Source organism: Parasteatoda tepidariorum, chromosome X2 (assembly GCF_043381705.1).
Source record: "Parasteatoda tepidariorum isolate YZ-2023 chromosome X2, CAS_Ptep_4.0, whole genome shotgun sequence".
NCBI lineage: Eukaryota > Metazoa > Arthropoda > Arachnida > Araneae > Theridiidae > Parasteatoda > Parasteatoda tepidariorum.
This window is the reverse complement of record NC_092215.1, coordinates 16,922,511-16,947,868: the sequence shown is the minus strand read 5'-3', so window position 1 is coordinate 16,947,868 and position 25,358 is coordinate 16,922,511. Positions and strand designations below refer to the sequence as shown.

At 26.4% G+C, this 25,358-nt stretch overlaps 1 protein-coding gene across 1 annotated transcript in view; it reads right to left on the bottom strand.

Moving 5' to 3' along the window:
* LOC107445274 (A disintegrin and metalloproteinase with thrombospondin motifs 9) overlaps positions 1-25,358 on the bottom strand; it is a 230,572-nt gene that overhangs the window by 19,448 nt on the left and 185,766 nt on the right. Inside the window, exons 16-26 of the mRNA XM_071188448.1 lie at positions 24,118-24,284; positions 21,992-22,118; positions 21,694-21,823; positions 20,566-20,779; positions 17,881-18,045; positions 13,735-13,899; positions 11,578-11,850; positions 8,193-8,363; positions 6,550-6,717; positions 5,188-5,349; positions 2,734-2,919 (exon numbers count right to left, since the gene is read on the bottom strand). Of these exons, the coding sequence (XP_071044549.1) occupies positions 2,734-2,919; positions 5,188-5,349; positions 6,550-6,717; positions 8,193-8,363; positions 11,578-11,850; positions 13,735-13,899; positions 17,881-18,045; positions 20,566-20,779; positions 21,694-21,823; positions 21,992-22,118; positions 24,118-24,284 (1,928 nt within the window). The remainder of the gene's footprint in view (positions 1-2,733; positions 2,920-5,187; positions 5,350-6,549; positions 6,718-8,192; positions 8,364-11,577; positions 11,851-13,734; positions 13,900-17,880; positions 18,046-20,565; positions 20,780-21,693; positions 21,824-21,991; positions 22,119-24,117; positions 24,285-25,358) is intronic.

Here is a 25,358-nt window from a genome sequence, read left to right as displayed (position 1 = left end):
AATCTACTAAAACAGTCTTTCCTTGAAAGGAATTGTAATAAAACATAATAATCAAATCTCTAAAATGGATAGGCATGCTATGTAGATTAAAGTTTTAAAAAAAATGCGAATAAAGCACAAATGAACGAAAAATGGGCATACTCAAGTCTTCCTCAGTGTCTAAACACCAAATAATTGTAGAGAAATAAAAAGAAACATGCGCAAAGTGGTTTAATTAACAAGAAGAAAGATACGAGATTGAACAAGATAATAAAAATAGAAAAGAATTAGGTTTGAGGGGATTTGGCAGAAACTCCAGGGAGCAAAAGATTAAATCAGAATAGATTTCCCAAAGATCAGGATATTATGGGATACTAGAAAGATCATTAACTAAATTATTAAAAATTTTCAAAATATGGAATGATTTCCAGAAATCAAGTTCGGTAGATGAAAAGCAATATTGAATGATTTTAGCAGAAAAAAACTTAAATATGTGATTAGAATTCCAACTATGTTGGACAATAGGAGAGTGGATAATATCCTGATTTTGGACTTATCTTTTGCATTTCTTAAGCCAAATATGCGTATGTTTAGTTTGTCCAAGATATGCAAGACAACATTGACATAAAAGTTTATAAATATCCCAGCTATTAATATCAATAATAGGGTCTTTAATGTTTGAGAAATTAAGTTTGTTTAAAGGGGAGAAAACTTTAAAGTCAAATTTACTTAAAATCTTAGCAATTTAGTGATAGATATTTGAATAATAAGGTAAAATAATCTAACTGTTAATCAAATTAACAGCATCATAAACAATTGAATTATCAATTGCAAATTTTCATATATTTGTTCAAAATAAAACAAATTAAAAAAATAAAATAAATATAACTTAAAAATCAAAGATGGAAAAGAAAGAGTGCTCTTAATAATTTTTTGATAATAGGGTTTCATTTGACAGCAAAATATCTTTAAAAAATGGTGAAAAAAAATCCCCATTCATTATTAATATCAGGAGCAATAAAAATAACTTGAAATTTTTAGACTAATTGCAATAAAATTAGACAACTATTATAGTTTTTTTTAGGTATTTCAATATGGCATATCTTATCATTTGCATTTTTTTAAAAATTTACTTAAATACATATTTTTCTAAAATTTAATAATCAAAAAAATGTTTTACAAAAATTTAAGAAAAAGGATATTTTTTCTAATATGTTGACTGAAAAATTTTGTTTTTATAGAGTTATGATAGAACATCAGAAAAAATTGTAACATAACACACGTCACACATCTAATAAGGGAAAAAAAACTTTGAAACAAATTGACCGCAATATAAGTTTCACTTCAATTTGAACATAAACTGTTCAGCAGGGATATAGACATAAATAGTTTATCCCCAAACATAGGCTGTTCTGCAAGTACTATGCTTGTTCTGCAATGTATATTTCAGTTCTGAGTACTTTCTGCTTCAGGGCTAATGGTTCCGACTGGCTTGAGTTAAAATCCTCTTAGTCTAGCTAACAATGGGAGGTTTTGTAGTTTTCCTCTTAATGCTGGTTAATTCTATCAAAAAGACCCATAGTTTATACCAATGCTCGATCCGGGATCTTTGTTTTCTGGGTTTGGTCCAAAATTTCATGACTACAGAGCTTAATACAAATAGTGATAAATTCAAAAATAATCAGTTGTTCAATACAAGCTGTAAGGAAAAGTGTTCTGCAGAAAGAATGAATGTATTCCAGAATGTTGGTCGTGTGATTGGATTGTGTTTGTGCTTCAGAATGTACTGTGTCCAATTTACTTGAACTGACATGAGACAAGTTGTAGCGGATGCTGAAGAAAAAGAATATAATATCTTTTCTTCCCTTGATCTTGCATTCTACATAGACCTTTGAATAAGTAAGTATATTTTTTTAATCTATTAGCATGGATGTAAACCGCATGTTAAGCTTATGAATAAGTCTATCATATTTTCATTTTTGTTCCCTGGAATACTTACCCATCTTTCTAAGAACGGACCTCAATGATCTGGTCGATAAAGATGTCCTCTCTGTGCACTGCTGTCTTTGAGTTTGATTGTGAGGAATTTTACTGCCATAAGGTTATTGATTTTGATTGTGAAGGAAGTAATCTCTTATGCCCCCGGGAACAAAATATTTTCAAGAAACAAAGGGTAAGTCATGTGATAAACTAATATTAAAAAAAATGATTGAAAAATATGTTTCAATTTAAATACTTGAAACTTTCTCAAATCTGGCTAGGTCATATGCCACTATTGGTAAATGTCAAATTTCAACAGAATTGTCCCACTTAAATTAGATTGTCAAGGTTTCTCTATATCATTATTAGTTCCATATATTTACTGATTTAGAGAAATTCATTAAGCTCAAATACTATACTGATACAAGAAAGATTTCAAAGTAAACGTTTTAAAATAAACATTACTGCATGATTGCAACCAACCTATTAAGAACTATATTTAAATGTTTTTTGAAAAATTAAAATACATTATAAAAGATTTTATACATAAAAGTTTGAAAATTCCCCATATAATATTTAAAAAAAATAAGAATCGGTATTAAAGATGGGATTTTATGCATATCTTATCAAAACTTCTTGAATAGCAACAAGCAATTCTTCAAGAAACATAAATTTTATCCTATGTTATTTCATTGTTATAGTCTAAATCAACTATCCGAAAAAATTAGCAGAATATTACATTAGTTTTTAAAGAAATAACGAAATTTTCATTACCTGTGACCAGGGTCCTGTTATCCATTTGTAATTGATTTCTACATCTTCACACTTTATTTTAATGCAACTTTGTTGCTCTACAGGCTTTTTTAGAATGTTACAAGAATTATTATCAATTTTTTGCCCATTATCATCAAAACACAAAACAGATCTAGTTTGTAGACCTTCTCCACAAGTTGCATTGCACTAAAATAAGCAACATACTTAATTAACAACTTCAGTAATTTATTCAGCTAAATTTATATATAATATTTTAAATATGGACTTTTAAATTAAATATGCATTTCAAATCCACATTTCCTTTAGTTTAAATATGGATAAGTAGTTTGTACATGGGTAATTCAAACTTTTGATAATTTGAAATTCTTTCAATATGATAATTTGAAATTCTCCTTATTTATTACTATAAATCTTAGTTCTTATTTAATAATTTAATTTTTGATTTCATAGCTATTCCTCAGCTTCCTTTATACAATTTTTTATTAATCTCAGGGTTAAAATTTTATCTTAAATACAAATTTTTCTGTTACTATTTGGTTGATGAAAAATATAGCACTTCAAAATTTTCTTGAACTTTTGCAAGTGTAAATTGTTTAAGAAATCATGATTAATGATTTATTTAATTTTATTTTAAAAAAAAGCTTTATAATATTATAAACTTAAAAAATAAATATCATATCCTCTGAATTTGGAATGTTAAAAGATCAAATATGACAATCACATTGTCAAACATTGCAAATGTATAAGGAGTTGTTGTGTTTCAGCTTAATTACAACCCTTCAGGCATATTTAAAAATGTAATATGCATGAAATAGTTTAATAGTCAGATAAGCAGACTTTCATACTGAATTATTTCCTTTGTTTGTACTTTGTACAGTTAAATTTTTCAAGAAATAACACAATTGTGACTGAAAATTTATTTTCTATTAAAAAAGCTTATCATAAATGCAAGTTTCAGATTGAATGAACTACAAATTGAATTGAACAAGCTTGAACAGCTGAGATAAATAAGGAAACAAATTTATTCTTTTCATTGTGTATGAAAGAATGGATTTCAAATCAGTAGCACCTGATACTTTGCAATTATTTCTTTATTTGCAAAATCTTAAATTTAATTAACACAATTTTTCTTTTTTATAGTACAACCTGATTANTGTTAGTACAGTACTGAAGCGCGTTTGATTTGTTAGTTATCGAGGTTTTGCCTGAAAATGGATAATTGTAATATAGACTAAAAGATAAAAAAATAAAAGAGAGATTAAAGAAGAAAATTAAGAAAATAATAAATTTTATTTACTGCGCATAAGCTGCAAGTACATAGAACTCATAAAATAAGTTAAAAATATAGAGAAAACAAGTAAAACGGTATAAAGATTTCTTAAAGGAAAAAAAAAATTTTTTTTAAATTATTATGTGGATGTGCGTAAGGTAATAATAAGGTTTTTCTAATTAAAAATCAACCTTATATATAAGTTTTACAAGTTTATAATTAAAATTCAATCTTACTAATTACAAACTTTGAGTTATCCAGTATGATATTACCTTGTTCACATCCAGATTTGGGTAAATCCAAGCTAACTAACAAATAAAAAAACTCGGAAATTATGTCAACATATAAAAAAAAGTATTTAGAATCTGAAAATAAATTTGCTTCTTGAAAATTTTCTTTTGTTTGGTTTTAATTTTGGAGCAGCCCTTACTTAAAAATACACCATGGTAATTTATTTATGTTCAAATATTTTTTCAGAGATTTAAGAACCATTTCAGCTGAAAAAAACACAATTGTAAAATTGTATAACTTTAGTTAAGCCTATTGTACTATATTAAAAAAAATTTAAAAATACTTTACTATAACCTGAAACTTATTCTTAGATCAATATTTATAAGCATTTAATGTATTACATTATTCATTACTGACAAAAATCATTTACACCTGTTTTTAACATTGCATAGATGTTAAAAACATATAGTAAACTTACTTTAGTAAAAATAGATAAAGATTTGCTCTTTACTTTCAAAACTTAGACTTGCACCCAGGGGCCCCCATCAGGGGGGAGAATGGACGCACGATGCACCCACTTACAGCTTGGGGGGGGAATTTTTACACTAAATAAAACGAATAATTTGGGGGGAGTTTAGACGAGAGAATTTTTTTAAGCACATAAATAAAAGAAGCAATATAGCACTATTTCAAACAAACTAACATGGAAGGGGGAAGTTTTTTGGGGGAGGAGGAAGGGGGAAGTTTTTCTTTTTTTTGGGGGGGGGGTGAATGCGCTCAAGAGCTTGTGGGGAATGGGGGCCACTGCTTGCACCAAGCAAATTATCCAGAGTAAAAAAAGGTTAAAATTAATTATAAGTTAGATTAAGTATTTTTCAAGGTAAATATTTAGTTACTTTCTAAGTATCAAAACTTAAAACTCCTTAAAATAACTAAGATAAATTTTTTTTTACCTCAGACCACTCGCCTGTAGCCCAATCTGGACAAGGACCAGCGTTACATTCAAATGTTTCAGAGGGTTTACGGTTTGAATCACAATCAGAACCTTTAAATTCATCATCGTTATAGCAAACTACTTGGCGACGTTTAATACCATTTCCACAACTAACAGAACACTAGAAAGACAAAATAAATTATATTTTAAATCTTTCTTTAGATTTCATTAGATCTAGATGAAAATAAATTTACAATCAACTTTATAAACAATGAAATTAAAGTTCTATCAATAAGAGTCTACTGTTTCGTATAAAGAAAAACATCAAGTAACAGAAATACGCATCGAAAAAAACTTAAATTTATTTAATGTTGGCATTCCAAATTTTTTTTAAATAATTTTTTTAACAAATTCCACACAAGTATAAGCATTTTTATGAACGAAATAATGGAATATAGAGAGTGTCAAATTTTGGCAGAGGAGGTGGAAAGAAGAAAATTGCAAAACTAACCTTTCTTTATGACTGTTAAGAAATCATTGATTGCATTATTGCGAGTTCTACATGTATGATTGTATTCCCCATTGTAGCAAATATCTTTTTAGGAGAACTTAATGAGGCCATGTAACAAACTTCTCTTAGTTCTTTTTTTTTTTTAAAACTAACTTCTCTTAGTTCTTTTTTCTCTATCCTGACTTACTGATAGAAAAGCATAACATACAAGATGTGCAAGCAGTACATATATTTAATTTAAGAATTTTTTATATATTTCAAACAAAGATTTTATTAAGTCAAAATAAATATGAATATATTTCCTAATGAATGTAGGTACTTGTTTCACTATCATTAATTCAGTTATGGCATTATGTTTATCAATTGCACATCCTTTGTCTATGCAGACCTCTTATTTTAGGACAATTTTCTTGGTTCTCAGAGTGTCTACTTTATCAAAGTTTCACTGTATTACAGGAATAATCCTCAAACTAAGTGCTTGGTAGAAAAACCATAATCAGAAAGGAAGGACAGGTGAATGGTACAGCAACCTGAACTGGGATTAATTCAAAGCTGCATTATTTTCTTTTCAACTTGTTTACGCCAAATATTGCAAGAAATAATTTAAATTTTAAATATTTTATGCTTGGGCTGTGGCCAAATCATATGATAAAAAAAAGAAATACTTTTTTACATCTGTCAATCTTTCCAATGTATTAGAAAAACATATTTTCTACAATCCATAATTATAGTGTTCATCAAAAGACAAAAAACTTAAATGCCTTAATTTTACAAGTGACTTAAAATATGATACTAATACAATCACAGATAAAAATAAAAACTTATAAAAAATGTATTTTGTAATAAAAAATGACATTAGTAAGTACACACCTCGGCCCATGGTCCAGTTTTCCAATGAGAGTGTGAAGTGCTGTTTGAGTGATGTGGCAAACTGCATTGACAAACCTCTGTGGCATGTGGCTTAGTTTGAGAATTACATATATGTTCTTCTGAATTACAACTCACTTTCCTTTTTTTAATGTTTTCTAGACAGAAACACTAGAAAATTCAAATACAGGAGAGAGTCAAATATTTCAAAAATGAGATTATAAAAAAAAAAACATAATTTTGTCTTTACAGCATAAAAAATAATTTGATATCCTAAAATGCAGAAGCAAAAATTTATGATTTTTAAGCCTCAAACATACAGTTTGAAATGCTCACAAACTAGTAGCAACTGCTTTATAAAGCTGTAAAAAAGATTAATGGCCAATTTACACTTCAAACCAAAATAACACTAAAAAACTTTAATATTAAGATCTGTTTTCTTAAAATTGTTATATTATTTTATAGTAATGAGTATTAGTTTTGTATGAGTATAATAAGCTGTCAACTTGGCTACCAATAATCAAAGGGGAGGGTTTAAGTCCTGAATACACATATAAGGGTTAGCTTGCTTTGAAAATTAAAAAAAAAGGTTGATATAATAGTTCTTGAGATTACAAATATAATATTTAAATTTATTTACTGAAAATTTTTATTCCATTGCATAAAAAAATATAATGTTAATTTATTTCTTGACATAATCCTCTAAAATAAAAATTTAAATTATTTATATTAGTGTAACCCTAGCATCTCATCAAAGTATTACTCACTTGATTAAAAGTCTAAAATAAATACCATTTTTCAACAGAAATACCCAGAGTTTATATTTAATAGAATATTTATTGAAGATTTCATTGCAAACTTAGCTAAGTACTTAAATATTTCCCTGGATCTTGCCAGATCAGATCCAGAAATTCCACAATCCAGAAATTTATGAACAACAATATATATTTCTGAAGCTCCAAAATTGAAAATTATTATTGAAGATAATTCAAACTCATAGTAAACAAGTAAATAGGAATTGTGCATGGAAACTTTTTGATGGAAAGCAATAAAAAGTAGATGGAGGTTCAAGATAAAATACATAGATTGGGAAAATAGCAAAACACAAGATTTAATTTGTAGCAAAATGGTTTTTTCAAAAATATGGTATTAAGTATGAAGAGACCTTTACCGAAATCAGAAACAGCTCTGTTTTTATATTGTTCATACAGTTAAATTGGATTTATATTCTGATAAAATAAATGCTGTAACATTAATTTTATATTCAAAACTTGAAAAAATTTACATAAAATCACCCACCATACATGAATATTCACTATTATTGCAAACTGATTAAACCATAATTGAAACAGTACAGCAGAAACAAGTATATGGAGATATTTAAATCATGCAACTAAATAGGTTTTAACACAACATTTTGTGAGTTTTCATATTTTTTCATGATAATTATAAATGATTATTGTTAAAATAATATGTTAAAACTAAATAATTTTTAGTATAATCAGTTGTAATTATTCAAGGAAATCAGAATTTTCAAATCAATGCAAAATGTCCTATTGTAAAAATATTAGATGTTTCAAGAGCACTGAAACAGACTAATTTGGAAATAAAGATAAACTGTAACAAATGATATTTTAATTTCCTACCTCTGACCAGACACCAACTTCCCAGAAACTACACTCTGACCCAAGACATTTTTCAACTGTCTTAGGTTTAGATTTTTGGTTACAACGGCTTAAAGGCAGTCTTGAATTATCTTCTAAATTGTGACAAGTAAGACTCCTCCTTCGAAATCCTTCACCACATGAACTGGAACACTGGAAACAAAAAATTTAAGTTATAATTTGGCTAAGCCAAAATGCATTTAAGAAGAATAGTTGAAAAGTTTTATTTTAATACTTTCACACTAATATGGTGTTAAAAGAATTCAAAGCAAACAAAAGAACCCTAAAATAATTTGAATGCACTAAGATAATTTGATCTTCTAAGGATTTGAATATATTTGTATAATCCTAGTGAACTTCCGACACATTTAATAAGTCACACACACATTTCAAAGTGTTGAAATATATTTTAAAAATTCAATATCGCCAGCAGCCAGCAATTCAAGGTTGATTAATAGTTGAAATTCGTTATTTATGGTTCAGGTTTAAAGGAAATGCAAAAATAAAAGTTAATAGGAAAGTGAATTTCAAACTAAAATTAAAGTCTGAGTCAGCATTTTATAAATCTTGAGAATCAGGATCCCTTAAAGAGGGCACACTTGAAAAAAATCAGGTTATTTTCAAGGTGGGTTTTCAATATTTACTGTACTAGACCAATATATTTCACTTCAAAAGAACAATAATAGTACATTATTGTCATTTACCTAAGACTTGCAAACATTTGAAGATAAAATAATTGGATAATTTAGCTTTAATTATTATATAATTTAGCTCAATGAACTTCAACATTCAACTTGTCTTGAATGTTGTTTTAATTAGGATAGAAAAGTAAAGCATCTGTTCTTATAAAGAATGCATTGTTGATTGAGGCTCGTAAAACCTTATGAATATTTTTTTATTTAAATGAAATTATTACTACTTATTATCTTCTCAAAAATTATAAATGTTCTATAATTATATATGATATACATTTTGAATTTTTGAATATCTGGACAATTTGTAGAGGTTTAAACTATAATTCATATCAATTTACTTCATTTATGAAAAACTATCAGTTTCAAGAAAATAAATTTATTTATGTAACTTGAAAAAGTTATTAAATTTCTTAAGCTAACTATAAGATATAATTTATAAACTAAGTTTACATATTATTATAAAACATAATAACATATAACATTTTTATAATAATATAATAAAATATATAATATATTTATATATTTTCATATTTTAATCATATTTATGAAATGAATTAATAATAAATTTTTTATGATAGCATTTAAATGAAATTAAATTTTAGAATTTTTTTTTGATTTGTACAGTTTGAGTTCATAAATTGAAATCCACAATTAATTTTTGATTAAATAAAAAAGATTAAGTTTTTGGGGGAAAACATTGAAAAGTTCATTTGACATATTAATTATTTGTTTATTTCTTTAAAGGTATTTATTAGTTACCGTTAATTATCATTCTTTTTTAATATTATTCTCTACTATTATGGCTTGATTTCTATTATTATTCCAAATTAAAGACTTAAAATTAACAATGGAATTCTTTTTTTTTTACATAAAATAATCCTGTAATAGTACACTATTATGAAACATTTTATGAAAAACACATTGAAAACATGTAAATTAATCATTTTACAATTAAACATTAAATAAGTAATATTTACTGATACAATAAGCTTTATATATAACAGTTTTTAAAACAGTCAAAATTTGTAGCTAAAATAATGAATACAAAACTGTTTTTAGGAATTAACTTTACACAACATTGCTAAGCAGTTCCTTTGGGGAAAATGATTTGAACAATTTTAAGGTAACCAAAAGCTGAATAGGGATTTTAAAAAACAAAAATGCAGATTAAGTTACAATGGTAACTGAACAAAAATTTGAATTCTAACCCAACAAGCTATGTAACTAAATTTGCGTTATTGCAATAAAAAAAAATTTGGAATATTTTAATTAAATAATTTTAAATTTTTATGCAACAATATCTTTATAGAAATAAAAATAATAACCTAGCAATCTAGAACTTCCAAAATAAATGTTTATGCAGTAACAAAACAAGTAATAGTTATTAAACATTTCATGTTTGAAGCAAATCATACAATCAGGACTAAGGAATAAAAATTTAAAATATTTCTGAAAAAACCCAAACTAGCTTTGCTTTTACAAAAAATAGGGAGGGGGTAAAACCTACTCAAGAATGCTTATCAAAGAAATGTAGCCTATACCTTTATCATTTGCTTTGGTTTAATTAAACTTTTTTGATGAAAGAGTTTGACTAAAAAACACACTGGCTGCAGCTTTCTGTGTCTAAAATATATATATTTAAATTTAAGAAAGATTCATTTCATTATAAGGAAAAATGCATTTCAAACTATCTTCAAATAAACACTACAATTATTTATAGACTAAATGCCTCAAACTTTTAGCAGTTTAAATTTAATTATTTTCAATTAATAGCAGTTAAAACTAGAATTATGAATTGAAAAAAAATCAATAAATTTAAATTTAATTTGATAAAATAAACTATCTATAGCTTAAATAAAAATAGAAAATAAATTTTAATAATTGAACAGTTATTTTTAATTTTATTTTAATTATATTGTTTTTTTAAACTCACAGAAAGGCAATCTTTTTACTCATACTTTAATTCAAAATATCATTCTTAAAATTGTAATATTCCATTTCTTCTTCTCTTTTTTAAAATAAAACTACTTTGCATCTTTGAGAGTTTCTACATATTAAGTTCTTGAATTATTTTACCAATATCGATAAATTAAAATAAATAGTGGAGAAAAAACCTCATAAATGTTGATCATTTAAAAACTATTTATACATTTGAAAGGAATCAAAGCATTTCAGAAAAATTTCATAGAGATTTTATTTAAAATGAACTTTCTTTTGAATTTAATAATATTCTTTTTAAACCATTTCTCATTAAAAAAGTATTTACTTTAATAAAATTTAAAGTCTTTTGCTTTTTTTAATCTGTAATCTAAAGGTTTTTAAAAGTATTATAATTTTAACTTTGACAATGAATATGCATAGAAAGGAGCAGTCTCTCAGTAAGCATTTAGGTAAGTGAGAGAATGTGCCTTTCAGTAACCAGGCACATGTGTAAAATTTTCTTCTTTAATATTCAAATAGACAGCATCACATGATTTATATTTTCAAATCAGATTTGTTAAAAATTCATTCACATGTGTAAGTGGGCCCATTGAGAATCCTTCCGAAGTTTTGAACAATATTTTATTTATTTCTTCATTTGACTGAACTTTAACAGAAAAGTGGGCTAAAAGGTCTGTCATTCCAAAAGTGGGTATGTCTGTTAACTTTACTTAAATTCAATATGAAATTACCTTCGACCATGCATTTTCCTTCCAAATTGCATGATTAACTCCAGGAATTGAATTACCATCACTATATACACGCAATGATGGTTTCCATTTTTGAAAGATGTTTGTAGCCCGTTTTGGACTAACATTTGCAGAACATGAAATATTTGTAGAACAATTCCTTCTTTCAGCTGGCTTTATCACTTGAGAACAAAAAGACTCATCCATTTTAACTTGAGAGGAAGAGATACAGTAAAGATTTCGTAAAGAAGTTCCATTACCACAGCTGACAGAACACTGGAAAATAATGAAGATTTTAAACAGTTACTATATATTAAAAAAAAACAAATACAGTTTCTAGACACTAAATAAAATAGTGAGATAATTTAATTCTGTTAAAAGGTTTTAATCAATTGAAAATACTTAAAGGACTCAAACAACAGAGGAGATTAGGTTATTGTTCTTGGGGATGTGAATACTCAAATCAACTAAGAGTATATCTATAGAGATGTCAGAAGAGCACACAATTTCACTTAGATTCTAATGAAAATGGAAAATTTATGATTCAGATGGCCACTATAAATTTCATTAAACTAATGAGTGTGTACTTCCCACATAAACAATTGACATGGGGACATGACTGATACCACGAACAAATAATTTTAATTAATTTGACCATATTCTAACTCCCCAAAGATGGGCTACGCCTATTCAACATGTTATAGTCTTCAAGTGAGCCAATTGTGACTTTTCCCTTTTCTTGTAGTTGCCAAATTTCGATATAAAATTTTCAATGTTCATGTTCAAATAGATTCTCTATTTAAAAGCTAAGGGATGATTCTACAAAACAAGAGTATATGTCCAAGAGTATATTAAATATATATCTATAAACACTAATATTGAAACTGAATGGGGTTCTATTCAAGAGTTTTTGAGATGCCTTGGAGTTGAAGAACATTGCAAAACAAAAAATTTTACAAAACTACAGCAGATCAAATAACATAGCAACAATTATATCTTGGCTCCAGTTGGGCTCGAAATTGGCTGAATATGGGTCCTATAAGAACATGCTTAGCGAGACCAATATTAGGATGTCTATGTTTCTTAATATTGGTCTTACGCAGTGTCAATATCTGCCTATATAGGGCTTATATTGGCTGAATGATAATTATAAAATATCGTGTGAATCTGAAAATTCTATATAGGGCTGACATTGGATGTAAACTGGCAGTAAATTATCGGGTGAATCAGATAATTCTATATCAGACCCATAATGGAAAAATATCAGTCCTTATGCCCTTATTGAGACAAGATTCTTGAATAATGGTCCAATGAGGGCCCCAAGTTATTTTTCTGCTAGTTTAGGGAAGACTATGAATGTAAACACAAAATTACAAATAAATTATGTACAAAGATAAAAAAAAATATTTTCTAAATAATAAGATTGAAGAACTTATAGAAAATCATAGCTAAAATAAAAGTATAAAGTTTTAATAAAGTAACCAAAATGCTGGTAAATGATTTCCAACCTCATATTTTATACTGTAGAGGAATGACAGCTGACTAATAATTATTGGAGAATAAAAACTAATGTGGAATAGAGAGCTTTTATCAAGTATAGAAACAATGTAAAATGCATCAAAGTACAGAGACATTCATAGTTTGGTCACATTGAAAGATCACCTGACAGAGTGGATCTTGCATTAAAAGCCCATGTTAAGAGGCAGATCAAAGAAAAGGTCGATGGATGATGTCGTGAATGACTTAAAAACTTAAAGATCTTTAACTTGAAGATCAAAGTCAGGAATAGAGCTATCTGTAGAAAACTTTGTGCGACAGGCTAAGAAGAAAAAATAATTAAATAATTATTGATTTAAAAAGCTGTTAGGTTATTTACTGTAGGTGTTAGGTTATTGTATAAGTAAATTTATGAGAATATTGAACCTCATCTACCCCTTTTTGTCTGCAATAATCACATAGCATATCATATATTTTTCACAATACATTGGAACAATTAAATGTGAGCATATACAAAGCCTTCAGAATATTTATGTGTTTAAATATAGTGGTGGCAAATTTAAATACAACTAAAAATCTCTTAGTCCAGTTTACATAAGCTAGGAGATTGGATTTTTTGATATAATTCATATTATTGGCTCTCTAATCTGTTAGTTTACTTACAGGTTCCCAGTCTTCTGCACGCCAATCATAACATTCACCAGAGTTGCAAATTTCTTTTGCATTAGGTGTTTCATTCTCACTACAATATCGCTGATCAACATACTTTTCATTGTGTTGGCACCAATATGGGCGTTGTTTTATACCAGAACCACATGTTACAGAACACTATGAAAAAAATATATATGTACATTGCAATTTTTATGAGCTAATTTTGCCTTTATTATAATGTAAAATGTACAGTAAGCTAATGCAAATTGGAAAAAAAAATTAGTAATTTTTAAGATATGATAAAAAACATGCAAATTATTGAGCAACATAATAGTCTCCACATAAGTATAATCAGTAAAGTAAAAGTAACAAAAACTTATATTTACACAGAAAATTATGCATTTGGATTGATTGCAATATTTTAATTTGTGATTTATTAAATGGATTTAAATATAAAAAGATTTATTGTGTTTATTAAAGATTTCAAAAGTAAAAGATATAAAATTAATGTAAAATAATTGCAATATATTCTTGATTCTAACTCATCGTTAAAAAGAAATATTTTATTTGAATGACTTTTTATTTGAGGCTTAATTCATCAGTTAGCATCCCTACTTATTTAAATTTTTAAGCATGCAATAAGCTGAGTGAAGAATCTATTTTGAAAAGGATACTTTTAGAGTTCCTAATTTTTTTGAGAATCTTATAAACTATACAAAAGTTAGAATTTCTGGTTAGGCTAGGAAAATTTAGCAAAATTCAATAAAGTTGGCTGACATAAACATATAACGTATCCACAACAGTTGTACCACTCATTCATTTCCATATATAATTTGGAAATGACTTAAAAATTTGAATATTTGCGGAAGCTTAATTTGCTAAAAGGTTTTGTCTAAATTTATTTACTCAAGCTAACAGCTTTTTTTTCTATTAAATTTTATTTCTGGGGAAGTTTCATAATGTATGCTGTGAGTTTTTAGTATTAATATATCTAATAAAATTTGATTGAATGCACATAACAAGAGCATTTTAGATGCTAAAAAATATTAAGATACTGATGTGTGCATGTGGCAAATTTAAATATAATTAAATGTCTCTTAGTCCAGTTATAATTTAAATTTATTATTAAATGATAATTTAATTAGTATTAATAGTTTAACTAGTATTAATAAAAATTTATTTAACATTAACATAATTTAATTAGTATTAATGTAATTGAATTAGTATTAATATAACTGAATTAGTATTAATATAATTGAATTAGTATTAATATAATTTAAATACTTATGATTTATGTTATTTGCTTTTAAACTGCAGTTAATTAAAATTTTAGTATTTTTCTTAAAATATTTTTAATGTTACATGACATTTTGACATGACATAGATTCGGAGAATAAGCATATCATTCTTTAACAATTTCTGTAATAAATACAGCTCAAAATATTAAAATTTAAGATTTTCCTTTTGAAACAATCTTATCTTTTATTTTAACTGTTTTAAATCTTTATTTTCAATGCTCTACTAGCAAAAACCAAGGTATCAATAGATGTTATGTCTGTACCATAAACTCAGATATAGATCCTGCACTTATCTTATGGATGAAACACTCCCTATGCAAAATTGTGTGATTAAAAATAATTATAAATATTTTTTTAGTACTGTTATTTATGTTGATTGGATATTGGAAATACTTTTAACTGTGTTAAAAATGTTTAGTTATGAATATTAAAATTAAGTTAACTTGTAGTTAGTTATATGTTAATATAACTAACAATATAAGTTAACTTATGAAAATTTATAGGAAGGGCAAACTTGTTCGAAAGGGGTAAGCTTATGAACTTTAAAAACCAAATATACTTATTTGAGTTTTCTGAAAACAAATTGTGAATAAAATAATGAACATGATTTCCAAATTAAGGACTTTGAAGAACTCATGAAGACTAATACATTCTTGCACAACGTTTTTCAACATTATCTCACCCATGTTCCCAAATCCATTTGATTTCCTTTTACATTTTAGGATAGCAGTTAGTCAAATTCTCCAGAACATAGTGTTGAAATTTTAATATCTCTAATTTAGAATTTTATTTAAGCTTTACAAGATTACTAAACATGCCATGAACTGAATAATTGGTAAAATGAACTTTTAAAAATTGGAAGTATAAAAAATAGTATGTTAAGTTGTTATGTTGAATTATATTTAATCTTAAAGAAACGAAATAGTAATAGAATGAATAATAATTTTCTGAAACAAAAAGAATTTAAAAATTTTTTCTGAAAAACACAATTTAAATTTAAAAAAAAAAAAAAAAAAAAAAATTTGTGCGATATATGTTATTTAGCCAGTATATGTGCTTTTAATTCTTTCAAAACTTGGTAGTCAGTGAATATTATATTTATCACATCACTTTATACACAGTATGAGAGTTTCAAATATGCAGAAAAGTTTATTTTTGATTTTGGTGCCAGAGCTACCCACTTAACACTCATTTACAATCAGTTTGAATAATCATTTCACTAAAGAAGATTTAATCAAAAAATTTGAAAGGAAAAAAAGTATTCCTTTCTTTTTTCTATTTGCCATTAATTATAAATAGACAAATGCTATATTGCCACTCCAATGAAAATTCCAACTACAATAATAGCTGATTAAAAATAGAGAGGATTTTTCAGAATCCATCATCTTGTTTTCAGAGGATTAAAAACATCAGAAACAATTTCATAAATCAATGAATGTTCAAATAAATCTCAAAAAGAGAATTAGAAATTAAAAAGTTTTGGAGAAATATAGTATTGAGCAACATTTTTTCTAAAAGAGACATTTTCGTATAAACTGTTCCTCAGTATTGTTTTCAGATAGGCATGAAACCAGAACTTTTTTAAAATACCAGCACAATGTATGAAAACAACTTATTGACTACATGGAATTTGTGTATTCCATATAGGCAATAAAATGCAAATGGCCAATTTTGTATATATATATATATATATAATGTATTTTACTAAAGAAGCATTGCTCTAAGTCCTACTATAAACTTGTAAAAATGTATAAAGCATAAATTAGTATCAATTCTTATAACTTTCAATGTTCCTAAATGCTACAAGATTTTTAGCAATCAGAAATTAATTTTTAACCTGTTTTTACATGGTGTGTAATATTTGATACCTGGGGCATGTTAGCTTGAATGTGCTAAAGAAACTCACAAAGTAGTTTTGCAAAAAATGTCTAAATAATTGTAGAAAATGATATAAATTTTAGTATTTATATTTGAAACAATGTTGGTAACCAAATTAACTATTTGGTTACATTTTAAATACAACACAGGACTCTGTTTATTTATGCTAAAAAAAGTTTGTATGTATACACTATGCTTTATACAGTAAGAAAAATCAATAGCATAGAAAAAATTAACAAAACATTAGATGAATACCATAGATGAGACTATAGTTGATTTTTTGAACTCTTGACTCTGATGTGTTTCCTTAATCTAAATATTTTGTAACAACATGTGGCTCAAACTTTAAATCATTCACTTGACTAAACTACTAAAACATTTAGTAAATTTTGTTCGTAAATTTTGTAAAAAAAAAAGTAAGTTTTTGGGCCAAATTTTGAAAATTTAATAACTATTGTTTGCTCTAAGTTCATTAGTGCATCTCAAAATATTAAAATTGCAACTTCCTTCAAGGCAATTCAATAATAAACACTTAATAATTTTTTTCTTTTTTTGCCAACTGAACTAATTATATTACTTCCGAAAAATTGGAAGTGATTTTGGAAAGAGAACATAATCTTTTGTGTAATATAAATCTATAAATCTTACAAATTCCTGAGGCTATTTTCTAATTTTTATCGAAGAAAACAGTACAAAAGTATAAAATTGAAGAATAATAAACTAACTCATTTTGTATATAGAAAACTATACAAATACAAATATAAAAGTAATTATGCACATTACTGTTTTAAACATTATTTTATTCCAGAATAAAGAGTACCTAGTCAACTTTCAAAATTAAACATTAGTGGAATTAAATTCTTAAAAAATTTAAATCTCTTATTTGTTAAAGAAAATGAAACAACCGTAAACGTAGAAAAGTAGGCTAGGTAAAGAGATAAAATTAGGCTAGATAATATTTCATGATGAATAATGTTTTTACCTCTGTCCAGTTTCCAACTTTCCAGCTTGGACAATCACCCATATTACAACTTTTAGAAACAACTCTTGTTGTTGGATCACAGTGACTATCAGGTTGTTTCGAATTTTCTTCATTGCGACATTCAGAAGAACGTTGCTGAGTACCTTCCCCACAAGAAACTGAACACTAGATAAAAAATACAAGCAATTTTTCAGACATTTCAGCTAAAACTAATGTTTATATTGCATATAAAGTAGAAACGTTTGAACAAACAAGTTTGGAAACAAATAAGTTTGGCAAACCTACTTAAAATTAACCATTGATTTGCCTGCAACTGAATTCAAAGCAAATTAGGCGATTTATTAATTCTCTGATGCTTTTGCCAATGGACAAAATTGAGAATATTTTTTTCCCATAAACACCGTTTCTTCGATACAATAGCATGAGAAAAAATAATTAGCCATGCTGAAAAAAAATCTCTTTGCAATTCAAGTTTCCACATGCAGGATTATCAGCGAATTAAAAAAGCAAACATTTACAAAATTGAGTCGCTTTTAGGAACACATTTACAGTAAAAGCTCAATATAGTAAGTTTGTCATAATACAAAAATTCAACATAATGGTAAGTTTCCATTTTACCATCAAAATGCTAATATTAAAGAGATGTACACTGTATGTTGATAACAAGATAAAATTAGTCTAATTCTGCAGTTTATGTATTTTTTTAAATATATTTTTCATAGTTTAAGTAAACAAAAAATGGCAAAATTGAAGATATTTTTATTTATTTCTGGTATCAATATAGCGAGAAATAAACTTTATGTGACTTCCTTCTTACAATCTTAACCTATATATGTTTAAAGATCAAACTAGTGGGGGTTATCCACACCAAGTTCTCTTCTTTCTTACAAAAAATTACTGCCACACACTTCAAAAGAATGCAACTTCTGGTGACCACAAATCTATCCTGTTATCTTATTTCCCTTTTTGACAGTTTATCTTTGAAAGCAATATTTAGTGTTAATGTCAAAAGCAATATTTCCTTTCTTTTCCTTCTTTCTAGCAAAAACTTCCAGTCTAATGCACAATCTGTTGACTCGTCTAGTCTATTCTAGATATTTAATTTAAGTTGAAATAGTTAATCAAAGTTAAAAGAAAAGCAGTAAATGTGTCTGTTTCATTGTTAAATCATCTTTTAACATCTACCATTGTTACTTTGACATTAAATATTAGTATTTGCTTTATAATGACAAGCTCACTATGAAAATAACTATCTGTGATAGTAAATTGCCATTTAAAAGATTTTTGCAATATTTATTTCAGAATAAGTTTTTAATTTTATCTTTAACATTCTGCCGGTCACACACATAGACATATTGCGACCCTCCAGTCTTCTCCACATTGCAAAATCTTCGATTATAAAGAATTATATAGAAAACTAACGAGCTCACAATTTTTTACAAGCATTATAAGCCCGTTGACTCTTAGTTAAATTGAAAGCAGTGTAGTTAAAAGAGAAATTTTGAGGGTTACATGTCTGCTCTTTTCAAATAAAAGTAATTATCCCATTTATTTAATGAAAAAATTTTAAAACAATAACTTCAGATTTTTTTTCAAATACAAGAGCTGCCATTATTTTCCTTTTATGCCAAGAAAATAAATGGAATAAAAGGCAATGTTGAAGGATTAGGGTGCAAAATCCTAATAATTCAAAGTAAATGTTAATATATTCAGTGAAAAATCTAGAAAACCATTCCTCTTAAAATTTTTTAAAAAATTAAATGGTTGCATTTATCCAAATGTTCAACATCTCAGTGTATTCTCTGCCTAAAAGCGAGTTATTGGACAAGTCAAGTAGCCCTACAAGTATTTTCTCCCTTCTTTAATTCCAAACTTTATAAACTAAAAGTGATGTGCTTTCTCTTTAGTTCAATGCTTAGCATGTATCTGATTTTGTGCTTAAAAAAAGAACCAATTTAATAAAATATTGAAATATATAAATGAAGTGTATCTTATTTGCATCAGAATTTTAATAAGATCATTTTTCTTTTAATTTATCGAATGAGCTTAGAAAAGGTTGAGTAGTTTATAAATTTTATTTACGTGTATTACACACTGATTAATTTGATTATAAACCCAACAATTGATAAGAAATATTGGAATAAAAAAATATGGCAAGTAAAATATGACAAGTCTGTCACTTTGAATATTTCAATTACTTTATTTCAATATCTTACTTCAATATTATATTTTAAGTATAAATCTTTCTCTGTAAAAATGAAATACCTTAACTTTGGATAAATTATAACAATGCAATTTAATGATAACAAAAACATTAAATTGAAATGTTGTAGACCTGTTTGAATGATAGAATATAGATTTTCTCTGCTTGAATTATAAAAGGTATATTTATTCGAATGGCATATTTAAAATTACCATGCAAGCATGTTTCGAATGGCATAATGCAAAGGCATTAATTAAGCACCCTTTAATAATGGTGATTTATTAAAAGAGATTCTTATAAGTAAACTATATATAAGTGATCTTAAAGTTTATGACAGTAGTAAAAAATCCTACCAGAACAATATTTATCAATCAAAACATTTATTAACAACTCACAAAGAAAGTGACAGGTTATATTTCATTAACCATCAATATTAAAATATAAAATATAATAAAAAAATTTTAAACTGCACAAATCATTACCTCTGACCATTCAGAATATATCCATTTTGAATTATGACATGTACCCCAACACTTTTCTTGTGCAGTTGGCTTTGGTCCCAGATGCGCACAATTTTCTTCAGGAACACCATGAGCGATTTTTGTTGATATTTCTTCTTTCATGCATTTGATTATTTTTCGTCGTATACCTCTTCCACATTGAACAGAACAAGGAGATTGGCTTACATTTTTCCAACTGAGAAACAATACATAATATTAATCATAAATTATATATATATAGCAGGTAACAATATCAATATAGTAGGAGTAATACATTCACAGTACTTTATAGCATAAATGTTGCAACAGTTTTACAGATTTAAAAAAGTAATAAAGTTTTAGACAATTTTTTTGATAAGTTAAAAAAATACAAATGGTAGTTTAAGTTTTAAAAAATTTTAATAGTAATGCTGTAATTGTAAGCTTTACAATAAAAGGAGCAGCCATTTTCCTATTGTCAGAGAAGAATCAGCAATGAGTGGTATTTAGCAAGATGAAACTGTCTGAATATTTCTTATGAAAGTGGATTGCTCTTAAAGGGTTAAAATTTTAATGGATATTTCATACCTATATTTATATCTTTCCTCTGCTTCACTTGCTGCAATGTTCCTGGCAATTCATATTTCAAAATATCCAAAAACATTTTAGTGTATGCTATTTTATCAATCTTTTGATTTAGTTTAAATAAATTTTAATGGTTTTCAAAACAACATGAAAGCTGCAGAGCAGCTTTTAAATAAATCTGCAATTTCTGCGTTTGCTTTTTAATTTGACTGATTCCCTCCTATAGGAAATGAGACTCCCTCAAAGCTTGCTGAGTAAATACCACCCATTAAAAAATTCAAAAACTCAAGGAAATTTTCAGATAGTTAAATATCCAATCAATATCCAGATAGTTAAATAACAAAGATCTTCATAATATTTTTATTTCACATCGAAACTAAGTTGGTAGTTTGTTATTTTTAAGAAAGCCTTTAGTCTTTTATAATACTTATTGAAATTCAAATAACATTTAATTATGCTCTTTATTTTCTTACAATTTAGATTGTTGCAGGTGCTACACTTATTACAAAACACAAAAATAGAAAATACTTTATTAAAAATACTTACGAAAGATAGCAGTGTTCATTACATTTACGTGTTTTTTGCAGACTAGGTTTGGAGATGTCTGCACAGTGATTATCATTTACATGATATTGATCAGAAATACGTACACAAACTGGCTTTAAAGAGCTAATGCCTGCATGAAAAGCAAAAATTTCATTAACATCACATTTTTATAAATAGTTAAGTATAAACTAAGGTATATATATATTTAAATTTTAACATGTGTACAAACTTATGAGAAATTCAAACATTTCAGAATATGAAATTTAGAATTTCATGTATTTATAGAATTATTTATTACCGTTGCATATTCTTGAGCACTCAGAATATTGTGTGGCAACTTTCCAATTATACAATTGCTTTTCTGTTATAGGCACAGTATAACTAAAACTTATATTTGGGGGTTGTAGCATTCCAACAACAAGAACCTATAGAAGTAAAAACATTTGTTGAAATTGGACATAAGTTAAGAGTTTAAAATAAACAATTTCAGCTATTCAATACCCTTATTTTATGCTTATTTAATTTATTGGCATCTTAATAATATAATATTTAACGTAATAATAAATAAAGATATGCTGGTACAGTCAACCCCGCTTAAAGGAATACTATTGGTGCCAGCCAACACTATTCAGTTAAGTGGGTTATTCGATTTAAAGTGGAGAGCATTATTAAATTTTAAATATTCAATTTTTACAAAAGTTTACTTTTTAATAATATTTAATGCACAGTATATATTCTGTTTCATAAATAAACTCAATTTTATGATCAATAAACAATTATAATTTAAACTGTGTGTTAGTATTCTAAAATATAAATGTCATTTAAAGTTATAGAAAAATAAATCTATGTTAATAAAAAAATAATACAGGTACTATAATATTACTTTGTTTCTTTTGAAAAAATTTATATTTAAAGCCTGTTTCTATACCCATTTAATTTGTCATTTTATCAAAATTCGATTTTCCCTTTATTTTTTTACTAAGAATTTCAGAATTTTTTCTTTTTCTTTATCCTCAAAATTTGAGAAATTTCAAATTAATTTGCAATTTCAGTTTGGGATTTTTGATATTTATTTCTTGCCAAACTTCGATTATTTTCGATTATTTCAAATCATTCCTTTTCAAACTCATCTTGTACTCACTGAAATAAGCAATGATTATTTGACTTTAGAGAAAGACACACTGTACACTAATTTGTTAGATTTTTTAAACTTTTTCTTATCAAAGCTAGTAGCATACCAAGAGGGGACCATAAGTCTTCACTGCAAAATAAGTCACTCTGTACCTTTTTATGTTCTAAATTATCTGTGAGTGAAGTAAGTCAAAGAAAGGTAAAACCCCCTTCATTGATTTCAATGTATAACTGCCAGCAAGCTTTGATTAATTCTTAAACTATACTCCTAACACCTGTTCAGAGCAACAATTAAACAGGAAGCCCCTATTGCGACCACTTATTGTATTCAAATTTTCATAACTGAAAATTTCATTTTAGCTAGTGAAACATTTCTTAAAAATAAAATAAAATTTTTTTTTCATTTCAGTACCTCTTTATGCAATTAAGCAAGGACAGGAAACAACAACTATTCATTTAAATAGGGAAATTTATAGTTTCATATAAAGATTTGGTTCCACACACACATTAAATTTTATTTGTATAAGTGGGTTATTCGATTATCTGATATGCAATTAAGTGGGAACGACAGTACTTTATTTACGTCACGTTAGAGCTGCATAACTGGCTATTGGCAATGGTCTGTGAAACCTCCTCAAGGATGATCCGTATACATGCAATCAAAAATTTGGTCGATTTCTGCAGAGGGGATGGCTCCTCTATTTTGGTAGCCTGACTTTAAATTTAAAGATAATTTTAAATAACTAAATTTATAAAATTATCTTCAAACTTAAAATTCCACAGCATTCAAAATTTAATCACGGCAGCAAAATCTTCATAAAAGTAGTTTTATAGGTAGCTCTTAAATTACAACATAGCAAATAAAAGGCTTAAAGTTTACATGAAAAATACCATAGGTAATAAAGTTTTAAATGGTTAAATAAGTAAAAACTGACAAAATATTCCTACATTGAAAATCTCAGTTGTTTGTAAATAAAGTTTGATTTTCAGATACTAATAAGAAAGAAGAATAAATGATTTATAATTATTTCCATTTTTTTTAATAAAAATACCAAGTAGATGCTTTCTTTTAATAAAAACACTTATAAAAGCATCTCACCAAGCATTTGAAATGTATTTTTACAGAATAATAGATTATTGCTTTAGTCTTCAATAGGTATACCAGTTATTTTTAATTAATTTTTAACAAAGCCCTTGCCCTGTTTTTTAATATAGAATGTAAGAAATATAATCAAAGTATGAAATAATATGAAGAAAAAAAACTAAGTTTTGTCTTATAATTCTGACACTTACTTGTACAAACAAATCTTTTGGCAGCGGTTCAGAAGTATTCACATGCTCAATAACAGAATGACTTCCTGAGTAGTCAATAGAAACGCCATGGTACAGTAATGTTTTTGGGAACATGCTTATCATAAAATCTCCATTTAAAATATATTTATCACTAGGATCTTTAAGAGCTGAATAGACAAAAGAGTAAATAACATTTTATTTATTTACTTTAATGACATTATGACATGACATATCAAAATTATACACAACATAGTTAAATAACAAATATAAGAAAATAAAACATGAACATTATACATACCTTTTACAATGACACAATAAGATTAGAAAACTTTGCTTTTATTAAAAATAAAAAAGGCTTACCTGTAATATAATGCCCATCACCAAAATTGTCATATAATTGAAGATACAATTTTGTTACTTTGTTAAGAATTACAAAATTTGTGAACACAAAATGTCAATTTTCATTAAACACAATGCTTAAACTATAGAGACTTGCATACATTTCATTGCAAACTTGATATAAAAATGATGAAACAAAATAATTATCTAAGAGCTAAATTAAAGTAATTAATATTATTAGTTAATTGTGATAAACTAATGACTGATTCTTAAAGTGCCATTTTAATAACATCAAATGAAGACTAAAATAATTTAAATTTGAAAGCATTAAAATAATCAAATTTATAATTCTGAATTACTTATAAAAGAGTAATTTCAAACAATCTTTAACTCCTTCCTTATAGTTAAGATACACAAATTATTACTTTAATAAGTAACTGAAGCATTGAAATCATTAAAAACAAACAATGAAAAATTTTATTTGCATATTTGTTATATTTTATTTCCTTCTCAGCTAGATCATTTCATTAAATAAACATAAGTTAGTTTTTTCTCTCCTTTTCCTGCTTACTTTTAAATGATGACTCAACTAAAGAGAAGGTACAAACAGGGTGGGATTTAGTGTTAGGGGCGCTTTAAAAAATGTCCTCAATTTCTTATGAATGTTAATAAACTGTTATTGATTTTGCTTAGTATTGATTTGAGAATTTATAAAAAAATGTTAAACATAGTTTAATGAGCTCAATATCTTAGATTTAATTTTAAAGCACTTACTTTTTAGTAACATTGTTTATTTTAAAATTTATTGAATAAAAACTAGTTTTGTAAGGCCTTAATTTAATTATTAACAATAAAATATATGACAGGAAACTAGTTTGTTCTGTTTCCAAAAATATTTTTTA